Here is a 17,189-nt window from a genome sequence, read left to right on the forward strand (position 1 = left end):
GGGTTCTATTTCGTCTTTCAGCAACACCATTCATGGTAGGACTACCAGGCATTGTGTACTGGGGAACGATTCCACATTCCTCTAGGAATCTGGCAAAAGGTCCTGGACGTTGTTCACCTGAGCCGTCATATCTACCATAGTATTCTCCACCACGGTCAGATCTGACGTTCTTAATTCTTTTGCCAAGTTGATTTTCAACCTCGGCCTTATAACTCTTGAACGTATCCAGTGCTTGAGATTTTTCACTTATTAGATATAAATAACCATATCTGGAATAATCGTCTATGAACGTAATAAAATATCGTTGACCATTCCAAGAAGCAGTAGGGAACGGTCCACAGATATCTGTATGGATAAGTTCTAAGACGTCTGCAGTCCGATTGGCTTCAAATCTCCTAATGTTTGTTCGTTTCCCCTTAATGCACTCAACACAGACTTGAAAGTCTGCCATATTAGGAATGGTAAGAATTCCATCTGATACAAGTCTTTCTATTCTCCGTTTGGAGATATGACCCAAACGTTTGTGCCAAATTGTGGCAGAATTCTCACTCATTAATTTACGCTTTGTACCTTGTGAGTTCACATGCAGGGCTTCATTAAATGAAGTAATAGTATTAAGCAAATAAAGATTATCACCATAAGAAAGAGAACCGGTGCCAACCAAAGTTGAATGTAGATAAAGACTAAATTTACCATTTCTAAATGAACAAGTATAACCGAATTTGTCCAATACAGAAATAGAAATTAAATTCCGTCTAAATGACGGTACAACAAAAGTCTGTTCTAAATCCAAATAACAACCAGTTTTTAGTAATAATCTAAATGTGCCTATTGCCTCCACTTCAACTTGTTTGCCATCGCCCACATAGATGAATCTTTCAGCATCAATCGGCTTTCGGCACTGGAGGCAACCCTGCATGGACACACTTATGTGAGTAGTAGCACCAGAATCTAGCCACCAAGTATGTCCAGGTACAGAAGCTAAATTAACTTCTGAACAAACATAAGTGAAAAATGTACCCTTCTTCACGAGCCAAGCGTGATATTCTTCACAATCATTCTTCTTGTGTCCATCTTTCTTGCAAAAGAAGCAAACTGAACCTGATCTTTCCTTCTTAAACTGTTTTGCAGATGGACCCGCAACATTTCTGGAGGAATCGGGAAGAATCCTCTTCCCCTTAGCGAACTCGGAAAGAATCCTCTTTCCCTTGTCCCTTCCTCGTTTACCCCTATAGCTTGTTGCTAAGTGAGCACTTTCCGTCTTACTTTGCTTCAACCTCTCTTCCTCTTGAACACAATGAGAAATCAACTCATTCAATGACCATTTATCCTTCACAGTATTGTAACTAACTTTGAAGTGATCAAATTGATGAGGAAGAGATATCATAACCAAATGCACTAGTTGATCATCACTGATCGTCAAATTAAGTGCCGTAAGCTTTGAAGCAGTGTTTGACATTTCCATAATGTGCTCCCGAATTTCCCCTCGGCCATTATACCTCATAGTCACAAGTTTATGCATCAATGAAGCCGTTTCGGCCTTTTCATTGCTTGTGAAATTCATATCAATGGCCTCGAGGAATTCCTTAGCAGTTGCTTCTTTCGGGACAGTACCGCGAAAGTTTTCAGGGATGGCATGTTGCATAATCATAAGACTCATGCGATTGGAGTGTTCCCACCTCTCAAAATTCCGTTTATCCTCATCGGAACTTTCATCAGTAAGAGGGGCGGGTTGCTCCGTCCGAAGTGCATAGTCTAAATTTGCAATCCCCAAACCAATCAATACCTTGCTTCTCCACGATGCATAGGTATTTCCTTTTAGTACAGGAATGGAATTTAGAAAACCAATAGCAGATTCTTGAGCTAGCAAAGAACAAAATAACAAGTAGGACAATAATTAGCTCACGTAAATAATAAGTAAATAAATTAAATAATGACAATTCCCATTTCAAGATATCGGCACAACATTAAAATTTCATCTTTGGACAAAATAATAACTCGCAAGTGACATCTTAATATGTAGTAATCAAATATAGATAATCATTTCCTGTCAAACAATAAGTCTTCCTTTGGGCCGACTTAGTGTCCACAATGACTTAAGGATAATCTCATATTATTACCACAAAGTACACAAGAAACACGGCCAAATAACAATCTTCCTTTGGGCCGATTAACTATTCGCATGTATTTCAAGTATACAAATAACCTCTACATTCCAAATAAAATTAATCTACACATCAGAGCCCACTTTGGCGAGTTAATGCTTTAATTAATTCATTTAGAATAATAGACAATAAAATCTTAAGTCATTATTCAATTAATTACTACTTCATGACTAAAACATTCAAATACGATTGTTTTAAGTAATTGTTTGTACAAATACAAACAAACGACTAATAAATTAAAATCAAATAGCAACAAATTTTTGTGGCCCAATAAAATTAAATCACGGCCCTTAAAAAAATAATGATTATAAGTGGCCCAAACATTTTATAAAACTATGGCCCAAGAGATGAAATAATTGGTTGCTATTTAAACAATATAGCATTGAGCCCAAACATTAAAACTAGAATCTGAAATCAGTTTTTCTGTAACGGTGGTCGCGTCTTTTCACAAAGTAAGGCACTGTTTCACCACCACAACCGCCGTCAACCGCTGCGACGTTGCCGGAGACTTGGCGACGTCGCCGTTCACCGGAATAAATGGACGGTGGTCAGATTTAATTGAAAACAGATTAATAAACTTTGATTTCAATAAAAAATTTGACAGATTACTGAAACTATCAAATTTTCAATCTGGGCTTCAAGCCTTTTCTCGAACATACGAGTGCAGAAATTTGAAGAAACCAACATAAAATTTTGATTTGAAATTCTCCAAAGGAACTGGAATGAAGTTGGAGACCAGATATTCAAAAAATCAAATCGTAACAAATTTCACGCAAATCATTCAAAAAATTAGTAATCTCATTACAGAAAAATCAATAAAGGAATTGATTAACCGAACACACAGCAATGAAATATGAATTCTCAATCCATAAACCAAACACATATCGGTGCGTACATAAACAATCAACTATTTAGTTGAAAAACTTGTGAATGAATTGCAAAAGAAAACTTCATAATTTTCGTTCGAGTTTTCATCAATAATTTGTAAAAGAAAACTTGTATTTGCATTAGAGTTCACGGAGGAATTGATGAACAACACCAGTAAGTTCAACAACAAATCCCAAAATAATTTGATCACATAATTTTCATAAACGACTCCAATACAATGAAAACTCATATTAAACGAATTATCAATTCGTTCCAACATGTATTGGCTCTGATACCAATTGTTGGAATCAAATTAATGATTCACACATAAATCATACATGTTGAAAACGATTGATAAACTTAAAGCGGAAGCTTACATGGATTCGAATTCATGTTGTTCTTGAGATTGGTGATTGGCCTTCCAAGTATTAACGCTTTTCACAGATTCTCTGTAATCTGGAAATCTTGAGTTTCTGAATTGTCTTTCGGAATGGGATGAGATTGACATATTTATAGCGTTAATAGTTGGGGACCATAACCGCAAATTAGAGAATAAGTCCCTAACTTTATTATAACTCTAATTTCACCCATAACAAAATTAAAGTTATCCAAATTAGTATCTGCACAAAAGTCCTCATACTTTTATAGATGATCGTTTGACCCTATAAGTTATATTAACTTAGTAGATCACGTAATCGGGTCATCCAATAAATAGTCATAAATATTATACAATCTTTAGACGATTATGTTGGACCATATTAAAATGTTCCAACACTCTTCTCCATGCTGCTCTCTCTTTACTACTGCTTCAGTTAACCCAATATCCTCCTCGTATGAATTGGAACTACAACTTTTGCTAGGATCCATGTACAATTGAGACAAAATTGGAAACAAGTATGTCAAATGTGAGTAAATTATTCTCATTATGTGTAATGTGTATATGAAGATTAAATTTAATCTAGAGTAAATGTCAAATGTGGTCCTAAGCATATGTCGCTTTGATACGAACCTTGTTCGTATCTTTTCTCCGGCGTCCTTGCGTAGGATCGGCGGAGGCGAAGATTTGGCTGTGCGCGGAAGACCTATCCGTCGGGCAGCGCAGAATCTATGTAAAAGATAATTCTCAACTCGTCGTTGGGCAAAAGATTAATATTGTATTTCGTTGATTGAATGAATAAAATGATAACAATCTATCCTATTTATAATACTAGAATACTAGCTTAGGGAACAAGAAATAAATATAAGAAAAGATATGCAAATCTCTAAAATATCTCAACAAATTAATAATTCCTAAAACTAAGACTCGTATCAACTCCCCCACGGTTAAAATCCACCTTGTCCTCAAGGTGGGAACCACGAACTAAGGACGAGAGCTGAAAGCAAAAGCTTGGCGAGGCGTCTCCTCCTGGATCAAACACACACCGAGCAGTTGCTCGTGTCCCTTCATCACCTCCATAAAAAAGCAACGAAGGCCGACTGATGTGGTCACCCCAATTCCATACTAAAACAAAAAGCTTTTCCGTACCTCGCAGAATGCCCAAACATGATGTTGCATTGCGCGGAGGAATCAACCTAGCATCGAGCGATGTTGGTCGATGATTCATACTTGTAACATCACCGACATTCAAATCCATATGGACATAAGCAATCATGGGCAAACCAACGTAAGAACCACCTCCTTTCTTCCCCAATTGTTTAGACTTTAATCTCGGCTCTTCTTCAAACAAGCTTCTCCTCACCTCTATTTTTAACTTAAGGTCCGATTTTGTTGTCTCACCTGCAGTCTTGTACTCAACTATAATATTCTCAATCTTCATTGGCTCTTTTCCTTCTTGTGTATTCGTTTCCCACTCTTTCTTCATGGAGCTCGGGATAGCAGCTGTTGGACGCTGAGTAAAGGTCGCAAATGGTGTCGTCACAGGCGGCGGGGGCACGAGCTGGAAAGGTCCCGGTGCGGAGTCGGACAACAGCTCCAAGGGCGGTGCTGGACTCGGCTGCTGCGGTTGGAGTGGTGGAGCCGCTGAGTCCTTGGGAACAAAACGTGAAGGCCCACAAGAAGCCTCATTATTTCTTGATGGAGGACATGCCATCTTTCGGAGTGGTGCAGAAACATGGGGCTGATCAAGATCTGGCTCGGGCTGCGGTAACGATCGTAATTTGCTAAACCGGTGATTTGTGGCTTCGAACCAAGTCTCTATCTTGTCACATGCTTCCATTAAGCGGTCTAACTTTGCGTTAATCGGGTCCTCCGCTTTGGTGGCTGGACGAGGGTGATATTGAGGCTGCCACGGGCGATATCGGGCGTAGGAGTTTCGTGGCTCGACGTATGAATCTGGGACCATATCTGGATCACGATACGGTGGTGGATAACAGTTATCGGTTCGTTGTCGGGGCGGATCCCAACAAGTGGGGCGGCGCATCTGGAAAGACCCCATTCGGTGAGGTTGCGGCGGACCGTAGGGTTCACGCCTGTACGTGGGTGGTGGCTGATCATCGGGCGGAAAACCCGGTGGATCGCGGTTGCCCGGAGGGTCCCAGCAGGTTGCACGTCGTGGTCGGAATAGCTGCTGCCAATCCAGGGTGTTTTGTACACTACGCCCAACTCCGTCGTAGTTGCGTGACACATGGTTCTGGTCGAATTGGCGATGATAGTTGTAGGACATGATAATAGAACTCGGAGGATGAGATCACTTCGACGCGGCGCGCGGGAATCCTTCCCGTCAGGCGTTGGCGAAGTAAGGTTGTCCGGCGGGATTCGAGATGGTGGGAGGGTCACCTCTCAATGAGAGCACCAGTTGATACGAACCTTGTTCGTATCTTTTCTCCGGCGTCCTTGCGTAGGATCGGCGGAGGCGAAGATTTGGCTGTGCGCGGAAGACCTATCCGTCGGGCAGCGCAGAATCTATGTAAAAGATAATTCTCAACTCGTCGTTGGGCAAAAGATTAATATTGTATTTCGTTGATTGAATGAATAAAATGATAACAATCTATCCTATTTATAATACTAGAATACTAGCTTAGGGAACAAGAAATAAATATAAGAAAAGATATGCAAATCTCTAAAATATCTCAACAAATTAATAATTCCTAAAACTAAGACTCGTATCACGCTTTTACGATTTTGGTCTTAGACATTATCTTTGGTCCTAAACATTCTCAAAGGCCAAATAATTAAAAGTCTAAATTATTCTTAAATAAGGTCTAGGACCAAAATCTTAAGAACGACATATGTTTAATATACAATTGGGTCAGTTGTATACCCTGGTAGTTACCAAAAATAAATAAATAAATAACATTCTAATGGTTAATCAATCATTAAAATTAAATCAAAGCTTATTTAAATTTGAATTTTGAAAAACAAAAAATAGTGGAATGCGGATGCGGTCGTGTAGTAACTCAGTGAGTGATGTTGAACTGCGCCACAATTCTGTCATCCGCCCGACTTTAGCTGCAGGTGAGCCAATATTTCCGACCGTTGCCTTCTTTCTACATGATTTTACAGTTTCCATTTTTTATTATTTTTTAAAGATTATGGTATATTAGTCCAAATATTTTGATGTGTATATGTTTGCAACTTTTCACGATGATATATATTTGGAACATAATAAATTAATTACCTTTGAAAAGTACTGTTTCACCTACCAGTTTTGGTATTGAAAGCAAAGACTTATTTCTCGATAAAAAAAAAACTTTTGGTAGTGGGTGAAAGAAAAGAAGCAAAAGCAAAAGCAAAATCACACACAATTTTCAATATGTAAGGAATATATGCGCACCACTTAAATGTCTCGAGGAAACTTGTGTAGCATTTATCATTAAACATACTGTATAAAAATGGATACAGATTGAGACGCCAAAAACAGAACAAGATATTGATCTCAAGTTGGTGCAATTTAAATTTTTTTAAATTGATATACAATGCCAAGGCTTTAACTTGCACATTTTTCATAGACCAATAACCATATAGGTTAATGTATCACCTAATCAAATCCTTATCCAAATGAAAATAAAAAGCAATAAATTAAATGTAATACCTTTAAAACACACATAAAACTATGGGTTTCCAAGTTGACTAGTGTTATTCAAAATCAATTAATTATGTTATGTGCCCACTTGGTTGGTACACTTGTAAATAGGTGTTTTTTTAAGTTGACTTGCCGGCTTATATAATACACACAAATTAGGCAACCAAACACAGCTTATAAATTTTGTCATATATCTTTTGTCCTATTGATTTCATTTCATTAGAAGAGGTAGATAGATGTTGGCCACCCAAATCTCGATGTTCGACCTAGACGCTGCGTTGACGATGGCCGTTGACGCATCCGATAGCCATGAAGAGCGAGAGGAGGAAAATGATGAATCAAAGGTCTGGCGGCTGCTTGAGCAAGTGCCAACGGTGGAAGGCGGCGGCGACACCTCCTGTGCAGTTTGCTCGGAGGGGCTCCGCTTTGGCGGGGCAGCAAAGCGGATCCCCTGCGGCCATGTTTTCCATCAAGACTGCATTTTGCGCTGGCTCACCCTTATCTATTCCTGTCCCTTGTGCCGCCAAAGCTGCCCGCCGCCGCCGCCGGGGACTACTTCTTCTCATTGACTTCCGGCCTCATCTCACTTGCTTTTAATATATCTTTAATTAGCCCTCATCTCACTTCCGGACACGTTCGCTTTCTTAGTTTTGGCAAGAAATGCCTCCAAATCTGGGTATTTACTGATATTCACTATCCAAGATAAATTTAATGAAAGCCCTAGAATTGGACTACGGCCCGCACTATTCACTCTAAAACACCCAGAAATTAATCTTACAAGCAAGATGGTTTTCATTTCTGGTCCATCAAGAAATGACGATGTAGTTACTCATTTACCCTCAAACTTCCGTGTCCCATCACTCACACAAATTAGGGATCTTAAAATTTTCGCATCATCCTTCTCTCGTCAAGGCTACTGGCCTACTGCCGGTGGCGCCGCCGCAAGTGACAGCGCACCACCAGCGACCTCGTGCATCCTCTCTCTCTTTCTCTCTTGCTGGGAACCACTCCCTCTCCCGGTCAGCTCCCTCTCCTACAGACACAGCAGTTTTGTTCTTGGTTTGGTTTTGCTTGCTTCGAAGAATTTTGCATTAACTTGTCATATTGGTATTACTTGTGATTTTGAGAATATTGGAAGAAAAGTTGTTGTTTGCAACTTGATTTAGAATTCTAACACAAGAAATATTTGGTGTGGTTTGATGAAATCATGTCGCCTAAATACCAACAGAATGGGTAAAAGTGTGGAAGTTTTAAAAGCTTGGAGGGGTCTTTTGGTCCAAACACATAAAAATGGAGAAATCAGTTGCACAAAATTTATCCAAATCAGACTTATTGAACGCGGAGATTCAATTCTTGAATTGGTGGCCATACCAACTTAAGGGCGTTTTCAATGTTTTAGAAATAGGGAGAAATTGGCCCATTTCCAGCGAATTATGGGCATTCAGTGTTTTTGGGTTATTTCAATTGAGCCCGACCAGAAAGAGACGGCCCGCACTGTTCATCTCAGTTTTTGCCAAAAATCATTTCTTACAAAGACGTAAGATTTGATCTTGCATCGGGAAGCACTCCCAGAATTGAGCAAACTTTTACTGAATCGCCCCTCTCATTTTTTTCACTTCCCCCCTTTTTCTCTCTCTCTTTCGATCGCATTTTTCACTTCCCCCCTTTCCGCTGCCGGAACCCTAGAGGGAATACTCTCCCATTTTTGGAGTAGATCGTCAGCACCTGCTCCGATTTGGTGGTAAAATTTGGGGGTGTCGATGATGAATTATTTCCTATGTGTACAGGGTTGAAAGCAATGAAAACGTTGTTGCATGTGAATTATTTCTACCCATAAAGATTATTTCTACTTTGATTGACTTCTTGTAACAAACTTGTTTTATGAATGCATTTTAATTAGGAAAACGATGTGTGCAGCTTGATGTATCAAGGCGGTGGAACACCGGAATGTTACTGTGGTGCGGGCAAGATGGAGCTCCGGTGTGCCGGCCCGAAAGCAATGAATGCGGGAAGGTACTACTTAAAGTGCCCCGCTAATGACAACCATCCCAAATCATTCATGTGGTTCGACGAGTTCCTTCATGACAACAAGCGTCGTAACAAAGAGGTAACAGGCAAACACATCCGAGAGGGCAGACCGGCGGCTGTAAGAGATCATCGTTGCTCGAAGGGTTCGCGTGCGCACGGGACCCAATCGAGCTCAAATACTGAAATGAAGGTTAATGTGTTGCTTTGTCTGGTTTGTTTATTGCTTGTCGCAGCGTGTATCCTGATTGGGAAATTAATGTAATGCTAGTTTATCACTGAGCTGAATATTAGTATGTTGTTTGGCTCTGTTTTTAGCTGACGTAAAACAATTATGTAAGTTAATATTTTGATGTAGTTATGATTATTGTACATTAATATGTAATTTTAGGTGTATCGAAAACAAGGTAATTTGGAGAAGATGAATTGTTCTCTTAAATCTCAAGCACCACATCTAAACTTGATTTAATTTACGGCTCAAAATATTCCATGGACTAAAATGCTATACACAATGCCCCACTAATAATTTTTTATATCAATTAAAATAATTGAGTACTACTAAACCACTATTAATATCAGTAAAAATGCTATTACTACTACTGACATTTATTATTAAACAGAAAGAAAAAAAAGGGTGGCGTATCTTTGAACTATCATTTTATCCTCTCAAACTATCATTTTATGATGCAAAAGTATCATTTTATTATCCAAAAAATCTAAAACTATCATTTTAAAACAAAAGTATCATTTTATCATTTGAAACTATCATTTTATCCCATCAAACTATCATTTTATGATGCAAAAGTATCATTTTATCATCAAAAAAATCTAAAACTATCATTATTAAACAAAAGTATCATTTTATCATTTGAAACTATCATTTTATCCCCTCAAACTATCATTTTATCATCCAACAGTATCATTTTATCTGGCAAAAAATCTAAAACTATCATTATTAAACAAAAGTATCATTTTATCCCCTCAAACTATCATTTTATGATACAAAAGTATCATTTTATCATCCAAAAAATCTAAAACTATCACTATTAAACAAAAGTATCATTTTATCATTTGAAACTATCATTTTATCCCCTCAAACTATCATTTTATGATACAAAAGTATCATTGTATCATCCAAAAAATCTAAAACTATCACTATTAAACAAAAGTATCATTTTATCCCCGCAAACTATCATTTTATGATACAAAAGTATCATTTTATCATCCAAAAAATCTAAAACTATCATTATTAAACAAAAGTATCATTTTATCCCCTCAAACTATCATTTTATGATACAAAAGTATCATTTTATCATCCAAAAAATCTAAAACTATCATTATTAAACAAAAGTATCATTTTATCATTTGAAACTATCATTTTATCCCCTCAAACTATCATTTTATGATACAAAAGTATCATTGTATCATCCAAAAAATCTAAAACTATCACTATTAAACAAAAGTAAGCTTGTTGCCAAAATCTCCTCCTCACGTTCAAGCCACATTCTCCGAGTGCGGTCACCCTTGCGATACTTCTGCCGAGGTGTGTGGTGAAGACCTAAATCAAGCAAAACCGAAAATCACAAATTTTGGAGTACACGGCCATAAATAAATGGATTTTATCTGTAAGGGTAGGCACAACAAATACCTTCGCTTGCAGTTACACTTTGTTGAACCATGAAACTACTCCTCGACCCAAACATCTGGTCCTACAACCCAACAATAACATGACAAATCAGACCTCAATTCTAGCAACAAAATAGGCGACAAATGCTTCGCCGAAGCACATAAATCGTAACCTACTTAACCTGTGTATTCAGTAAGGGAAGGAGTAAATGGAATACCTGCATTGTGTGCCTTATTGTGTGCCTTCTGCCTGATTTTTGTATACGCTGCAAAGGGTTAAAGATACCCACTCTGCCGCGCTAATTTTGATTCAGCCGCGTAAATTCAATTTTTTCACACTTTTAGGGGGCAGATCCGTCTTTATCTAATTACATTTAAAAAAATACCAAATTTGTGATGGTAAATGTCGGCCCATATCTAAAACACTGAATTACAGCATATGTCCACCAATTTGGTGGGTCCTACAATATCAATTCTAAAGCAGATTTATGTAGGACATCCCATTTAAAATACACTGAACAAGTCCTAAATGTTTTGGAAGGAATACTAAAAGGAAAGCTTTGAGGGGAGAAAATGGGGCATGATGCAGCCAAAACCAACGGATATATATTTGAATTGTCAATCTCACTTCTATTTCCGTGTTTACATCTTTTGTTCCTTATGATGAATAATATTGCTGCTAGCGCAGTTGGCAATGGAGGGGCAGATCTTGTTTCAATGAGTCTGAGTTCGAATCCCACTACTGTTGTGTAGTTGCTTTAAGGTCTCCCCCTTAACGGGCTACTACGTACCCTGATTGAACCCCCTCACATGATGTCGGGCCGGAGTGTATGGGGCATTGGGAGATGGGCTTCTGGCAGCCAGTGGGTTAAGGCCTCCTCCTTAACGGGCTACTACGTACTCTGATTGAACCCCTCATATGATGTCGGGCCGGAGTGTGGGGACCGCCAAGGTGACGCCTTTTTGCTGCAATGAATAATACTGCTGCTACTTCTTTTGCTTTTAAACAAATCGTATTGCAAAGTCCATTATAGTTCTGGGCTTCTGCAATCTTTCTTCTTCTCAAAGGCTCTTCTTAGATATATCAGCATTTAACACATAAACTCATGCTAATCATAGTTAAGTTAAGTTGGCGCTGGGCAAATCAAGAGTTTATGCACATTGGTGAAAATTGTTGTATACGCCAAATCAGGCAAATATGACGGATGATGGAAAAATAACTAACACAACAAGCATGTTGTTTTGCTCGATAACTTTCGATTTCTATAAAAATCAAAATATTTTTTTTTTTCATTTTGATATATTCCATAAAATTAGTCGATTTATATTTTAGGTAAGTTTTTCTCTATGAAGTGAGTCTCATTCTCCAATAACAGTACTCCAATTACTTTTTTATCTATCTCTTTCATACTTGACCAATTTTGCATTAGAAGTGTATTGTTCTCAAAGTCTCTATATACAGTAATATTGACATCTTGATAAATAAAATTTATAATTTGCAAAATTAAAATGAAACATAAATATATTCATAAATTTTTAAAGGGATATTGGTCTCTAAAATCACGAACTTTGTCTAAAATTTGATATTTCCCATGAACTTTGAAATTGGTCTATAATATCACAAACTTTGCATTTTGTTTGGTATTTCCCAAACTCATTCAAATAAGATATTTTCATCAAAATTTTATTTTACGTAGGTAACCGTGATACGTTTTATGATATTTTAAATAACTTTTTGATTTATGATATTTTAAATAACTTTTTGAGTTTATAACATGTAGGATAAACAGTTCCGTTGAAAACCACGTTGATTTAATTGTGTCAAGTATGATAAAATGCCTCGTAAGTTAGTCAAATATACTAATAGACAAGCTGTGGGAAATACCAAACAAAGTGTAAAGTTTGTGATATTATATATCAATTTTAAAGTTCATGACAAATACCAAATTTTTAGCAAAGTTAATAGTTTTAGACACCAATTTCTTATTTTAAAAACATGTTTTATACTCCATTTTCCTTACTATATTGCCCTTACTCCTCTCGTCTCCTCCGAATTTCGAATACAGTTAGTTCCCTGCACAAGCTATTCTTCAATAACCACGACACAACACAACACGCTGCTTTTTCAGGTTTTATTTCTCCCAATCTTCAATCACTACGTATATGATCTTTCTCAATCGCTGTTTGTGATTTCCTGTTAGCATTAATTCAGGTCTCATGGTGTGTATCTCGAGTTGGAGTATCACCTCTGATAATTAAACAGCGAAAATTCACGCATAATTATTGAATAATCTTCAAATGATGCTTTACATTAGTACTAGAATTAATTAACCGCGATTGCATTTAGAATCACTGTGGTTCCATTACGAATTTAAAGCATGGTGGAAAATTTCGTTTTTGATGCAGGAAAATGAGTAAATCAGCATTGCCCCTGCAATGTGTGCGTGGGTCGGAGAAGCAGGTGATCAAGAAGGAAGCTTTGGTTAAGCTTCTGCGGTGGCATTTTGGTCATTCTGATTTCCGAGGGAACCAGTTGGAAGCCATTCAAGCTGTTCTATCAGGTCCCTATAGTTAGGCTTATCTAAAATGCCTCATACTATGTATAATGTGTGCTTGTTTGTTTTCTGATGGACCTCTGTTTGGGGATATGATCAGTGTTTTCACTGTTAATGCCGTATGCGAAGCTCACTTTGTAATTGTAGTATACCATTGCCTATGCTGCAGGTAGAGATTGCTTTTGTCTGATGCCGACTGGCGGAGGAAAGTCACTTTGTTATCAGATCCCTGCCCTTGCAAAGCCAGGGATTGTGCTTGTTGTTAGTCCATTGACAGGTAAATATGACCTGTATTGTTTATTTCTGATATACTATGAAAATTATGCTGCACAAGTTCTGCTTTTGTAAATTTCAGGACATTTGATGGCAGTAACTACATTTTCTTTTATTGTCAGCCCTTATGGTGAGTAGACTCGTCTATATATCTTGTTGTTTTGAAATAATCTTCAAATGCAATTCTTTTGGTTTCGTTGTTCAGTAAAGCATTTTTTATCCCTCAGGAGAATCAAGTGATGGCTCTGAAAGAAAAAGGGATTGCTGTTGAATATCTCTCTTCAACTCAGACTGTCAAAGTCAAGAATAAGGTATTAAAACCATCTTGTTTAAGTAGTACTGGGAGTGAAGCAGGTAGGTTTCATTTGCCAATAGTTTTTGTTGTACTTCTTTGAAGGATCAAGCGAAATTTAGTTGCTTGATTAACATTTTATAGTCACGCCACAGATAACCATTATATTGTGAAAAGTAGTTGTTACTTGGTGGTGAACTTCAGTGTTTACTGTAAAAGAGGATTATGAACATTTTCTAGGTGAAGAATGTTTCTACAAGTTCATTTTCCATCTTTTTGACAACCCTACATGTTTGATATTGTTTATTATTGATGTACAGATCTATGAAAACCTTGAATCTGGAAAGCCATCTTTGCAACTATTGTATGTTACACCAGAACTGATTGCCACATCAGGATTTATGTCAAAGTTGATGAAGATTCATGGCAGAGGATTGCTAAATCTTATAGCAATTGATGAGGTCTGAAATCACACAACCCTTGGAGCATCTCATACAAATGCTTCTAAAGTAAACACATAAGTTTATCTTTTCGTAATTAATAAAGAAAATGATTTTACTTACATGTTCAATTATTGTTAGGCACATTGCGTATCAACATGGGGCCATGATTTCAGGTTACTTTTCAAACTTCAACTTGTATCTCCTACTCTGCTCTTTTATTGAAGCACCCTTTCTTGTGATTTATCCACCGTTTCTATGTAGGGCTGAGCATGAGTTAAGCTGAGCTGTTCAGCTTGTTTAAGTTTTGGCTTGAGCTCAATTCAAGCTTGAATTTAGTTCATTCAAACTAATTTCTAAACAGTTAATCACACAATTTCCTTGAGCTTGATTCGTAGATGCTTTGTCTATCCTCTTAAATAAGCCTACTTTGAGATTGGTTTCTGAAGCTCATAAACAAGTTTGAGATTGAGCTATATAATCATACGAAATATGACACCCAATTTAAATGCATAAAATGGGTAACAATGAACTAACGAACCAATGAGCCAATTACTCTTCTTGTCAAGATACAGATTGATCTTCTAATTAGTTTTCCTCTTTATATTTCTTGGTTTGTGGAGAGACAAATAGCTTAAAACAGGTTAATTCATTTGTATACTTTTCCCCTTGGTTCTAGGCACAGTAACTCAACTTTTCATTCTACAACATCCATTTTAAGAGTCAATGAATTGTTAATTATTACGTTTTTCTTTAAACCCGTCTAATTTTAGAAATTTCGTAATATGTTCCACTTAGAGTCATGACATTAAGTTCATAGTTCAGGTTATGCATTCAAGGTCTTTGAAATGCAGGTAACTAGTGTACAAAGGTCCTCCATATATAATATAAGTTCGTTTATACATACTGCTTCTGCACCTCAACTTGTCTATATAAAATCATTTCATTTTTCTAATTAATTAAAAACTTCATATGCACTTCTGACTCTCATCAATATGACGTTGATGTATTTAGATGCATAGTAGTAGTCTCCTCGCCTCTCCTAAATTATTTTCTCTTTATGCATGTATGCATGTTTATTTTATCTGTATGCATGCATGCATGGTTGTATACGCACCTCACTGATAGCTTGTGAGTAGAGCTGAACTGTTATGGTGTTGACTTATCCAGGCCAAGCTACAGAAAGCTTTCTTCTCTGAGGAATAATTTGCCTGGCATACCAGTTCTAGCATTGACAGCAACAGCTGTTCCCAAGTGAGTTGCAACAGAACATTCTTTGAGTGGAAACAGGAAGTTTTTTCTATTAAGATTACTAATGCTTTATAATCATTTTAAATGATTTCAGATAACCAAGTTGCTATAATTTGTTCTCAGATACTATTCGTGTTCGTTAAGTTTTTGGGATACTTAATGAAAACTAGAATCTCTGCTTTTTTAGTCACATTTATATATATCTATGGAGTTTAGCTTTCTTGTCCGATTTGAAGATATATTTTCAAAGCAAAGGCGGAACCTTTATAGCAGATTTGGTACTTCTTCAGGGTTCAGGAGGACGTGATAAAGTCCTTGTCTTTGCAAAAACCTCTTGTTCTGAAGTCATCATTCAATCGTCCAAATATTTATTATGAAGGTTTGCTCCCTGCAGCTTGATTTTATATGCTGACCTTATCTCTGTCTTGACTCTTCTATCATCGCCTAACAATTCCATATAACTTCTTTATTCGGAGGGGATATACATAGATATATATTATACTATATATAACAATAAGGTATAACAAATGTTCATATGCACATCATTTAGTCAAATATCCAATCCATTGACATTGACTCAGTTTTCTTTTGGACAAACAAAATCCAGAATCTTGCAAAAGTAGTCACATGATGTTAATTATTAATTGTGATTCCATATGATAAAAGCTAGTTTTGGATGGTGGTGCTTCTAAACATGATTATTAACTGCCTAGATCTTGAAAGTAAGAGTTATGTCAACTCTGACATGTCTCATTTTTCATCATGCAGTTCGCTATAAAGATCTGATGGATGATCCATATTCTGATATTTGCAATTATCTGAAATCATGTGGAAATGTTTGTGCAATTGTTTATTGCCTTGAGCGGACAGCTTGTGATGATCTGGCAGTCCACCTATCTGCACAAGGAATTCCTTGTTCTGGTATTGGAACTGTTTTCTCAACTTGTTCTTGAAGTATCACTTACGCATGATTTTCCCAAATGAATTTCTTTTTCCTCCACTTGCAGCATATCACGCAGGATTGAACAGTAATGTCCGGAGTTCTGTCTTGGATGACTGGATCTCCTCTAGAACACAAGTAGTTGTGGCTACTGTAGCTTTTGGGTATGCTCTTCTCACTTTCTTTCCACCCTTTTTTACCTTTTATATGTGTGTATTTGGTTTCCTTTCAAAATTATTTGTTATTTACCATTTTACTGTTATACACTCTCTCTTTCCCACTAACAATTAGGGATGTCAATGTAACCCGAACCCGCGGGCCGGCCCGAATAACCCGATAAAAATACAGGGTTAGGGTTGTAATTTCGCAGCCCGAATTTAAAATCGGGCCATTCGGGCTGACCCGTTCGGGTTGTCGGGTTGACCCGTTCGGGTTACGGGTAGGCCCGTCGGGTTGAAGGCTTCTGCACAGCGAGCAGTTTTTGTAACGGTCATAACTTTCTCTACAAAGCTCCGATTGAGGCGTGCAATATATCCACGCGAAGCTCTTTCGAAGACGAAGAGAATGATATGTATTATAGGTTTATCAGACTTCAAAATCGAGAGAAACATTGACTCAAACAAGGCTGCTGCACATCCACATATTTTGTGTACATTTTCTAATCAATGTTCTATCATTTCTCAACAAACATATAAACATACTAAAATATAGAAATATAATCAAAATCATCCAA

At 37.3% G+C, this 17,189-nt stretch overlaps 3 protein-coding genes across 4 annotated transcripts; 2 read left to right on the forward strand and 1 right to left on the reverse strand.

Annotated features, from left to right (window-relative positions):
- Positions 1-671: 671 nt before the first annotated feature.
- On the reverse strand, positions 672-3,569 carry LOC121751455. Its single transcript, XM_042146207.1, has 3 exons — positions 3,410-3,569; positions 1,021-1,863; positions 672-913 (listed from the first exon to the last, which is right to left on the reverse strand). The coding sequence occupies exons 1-3, from the start codon at positions 3,423-3,425 to the stop codon at positions 885-887; spliced, it is 888 nt and encodes a 295-aa protein (XP_042002141.1). The 5' UTR covers positions 3,426-3,569; the 3' UTR covers positions 672-884.
- Positions 3,570-7,173: 3,604 nt separating this feature from the next.
- LOC121750669 lies at positions 7,174-9,499 on the forward strand. Of its 2 annotated transcripts, none has more exons than XR_006039916.1 (2): positions 7,174-8,073; positions 8,972-9,499. XR_006039916.1 is itself a non-coding variant. In XM_042145250.1 (2 exons), exons 1-2 carry the CDS (start codon positions 7,840-7,842, stop codon positions 9,342-9,344), a joined length of 624 nt encoding a protein of 207 aa, XP_042001184.1. In that variant the 5' UTR covers positions 7,174-7,839; the 3' UTR covers positions 9,345-9,499. The 2 variants fall into 2 exon arrangements, 1 of the variants encoding a protein (XP_042001184.1); XM_042145250.1 differs by having other exon boundaries at positions 8,955-9,499.
- A 3,235-nt stretch (positions 9,500-12,734) lies between these two features.
- On the forward strand, positions 12,735-16,861 carry LOC121750599 (ATP-dependent DNA helicase Q-like 3). Its single transcript, XM_042145160.1, has 11 exons — positions 12,735-12,834; positions 13,112-13,266; positions 13,430-13,537; positions 13,656-13,663; positions 13,761-13,844; positions 14,146-14,286; positions 14,407-14,441; positions 15,436-15,519; positions 15,807-15,895; positions 16,285-16,437; positions 16,524-16,861. The coding sequence occupies exons 2-11, from the start codon at positions 13,116-13,118 to the stop codon at positions 16,745-16,747; spliced, it is 1,077 nt and encodes a 358-aa protein (XP_042001094.1). The 5' UTR covers positions 12,735-12,834; positions 13,112-13,115; the 3' UTR covers positions 16,748-16,861.
- Positions 16,862-17,189: the final 328 nt, after the last annotated feature.

This window comes from Salvia splendens, chromosome 10 (assembly GCF_004379255.2).
Source record: "Salvia splendens isolate huo1 chromosome 10, SspV2, whole genome shotgun sequence".
NCBI lineage: Eukaryota > Viridiplantae > Streptophyta > Magnoliopsida > Lamiales > Lamiaceae > Salvia > Salvia splendens.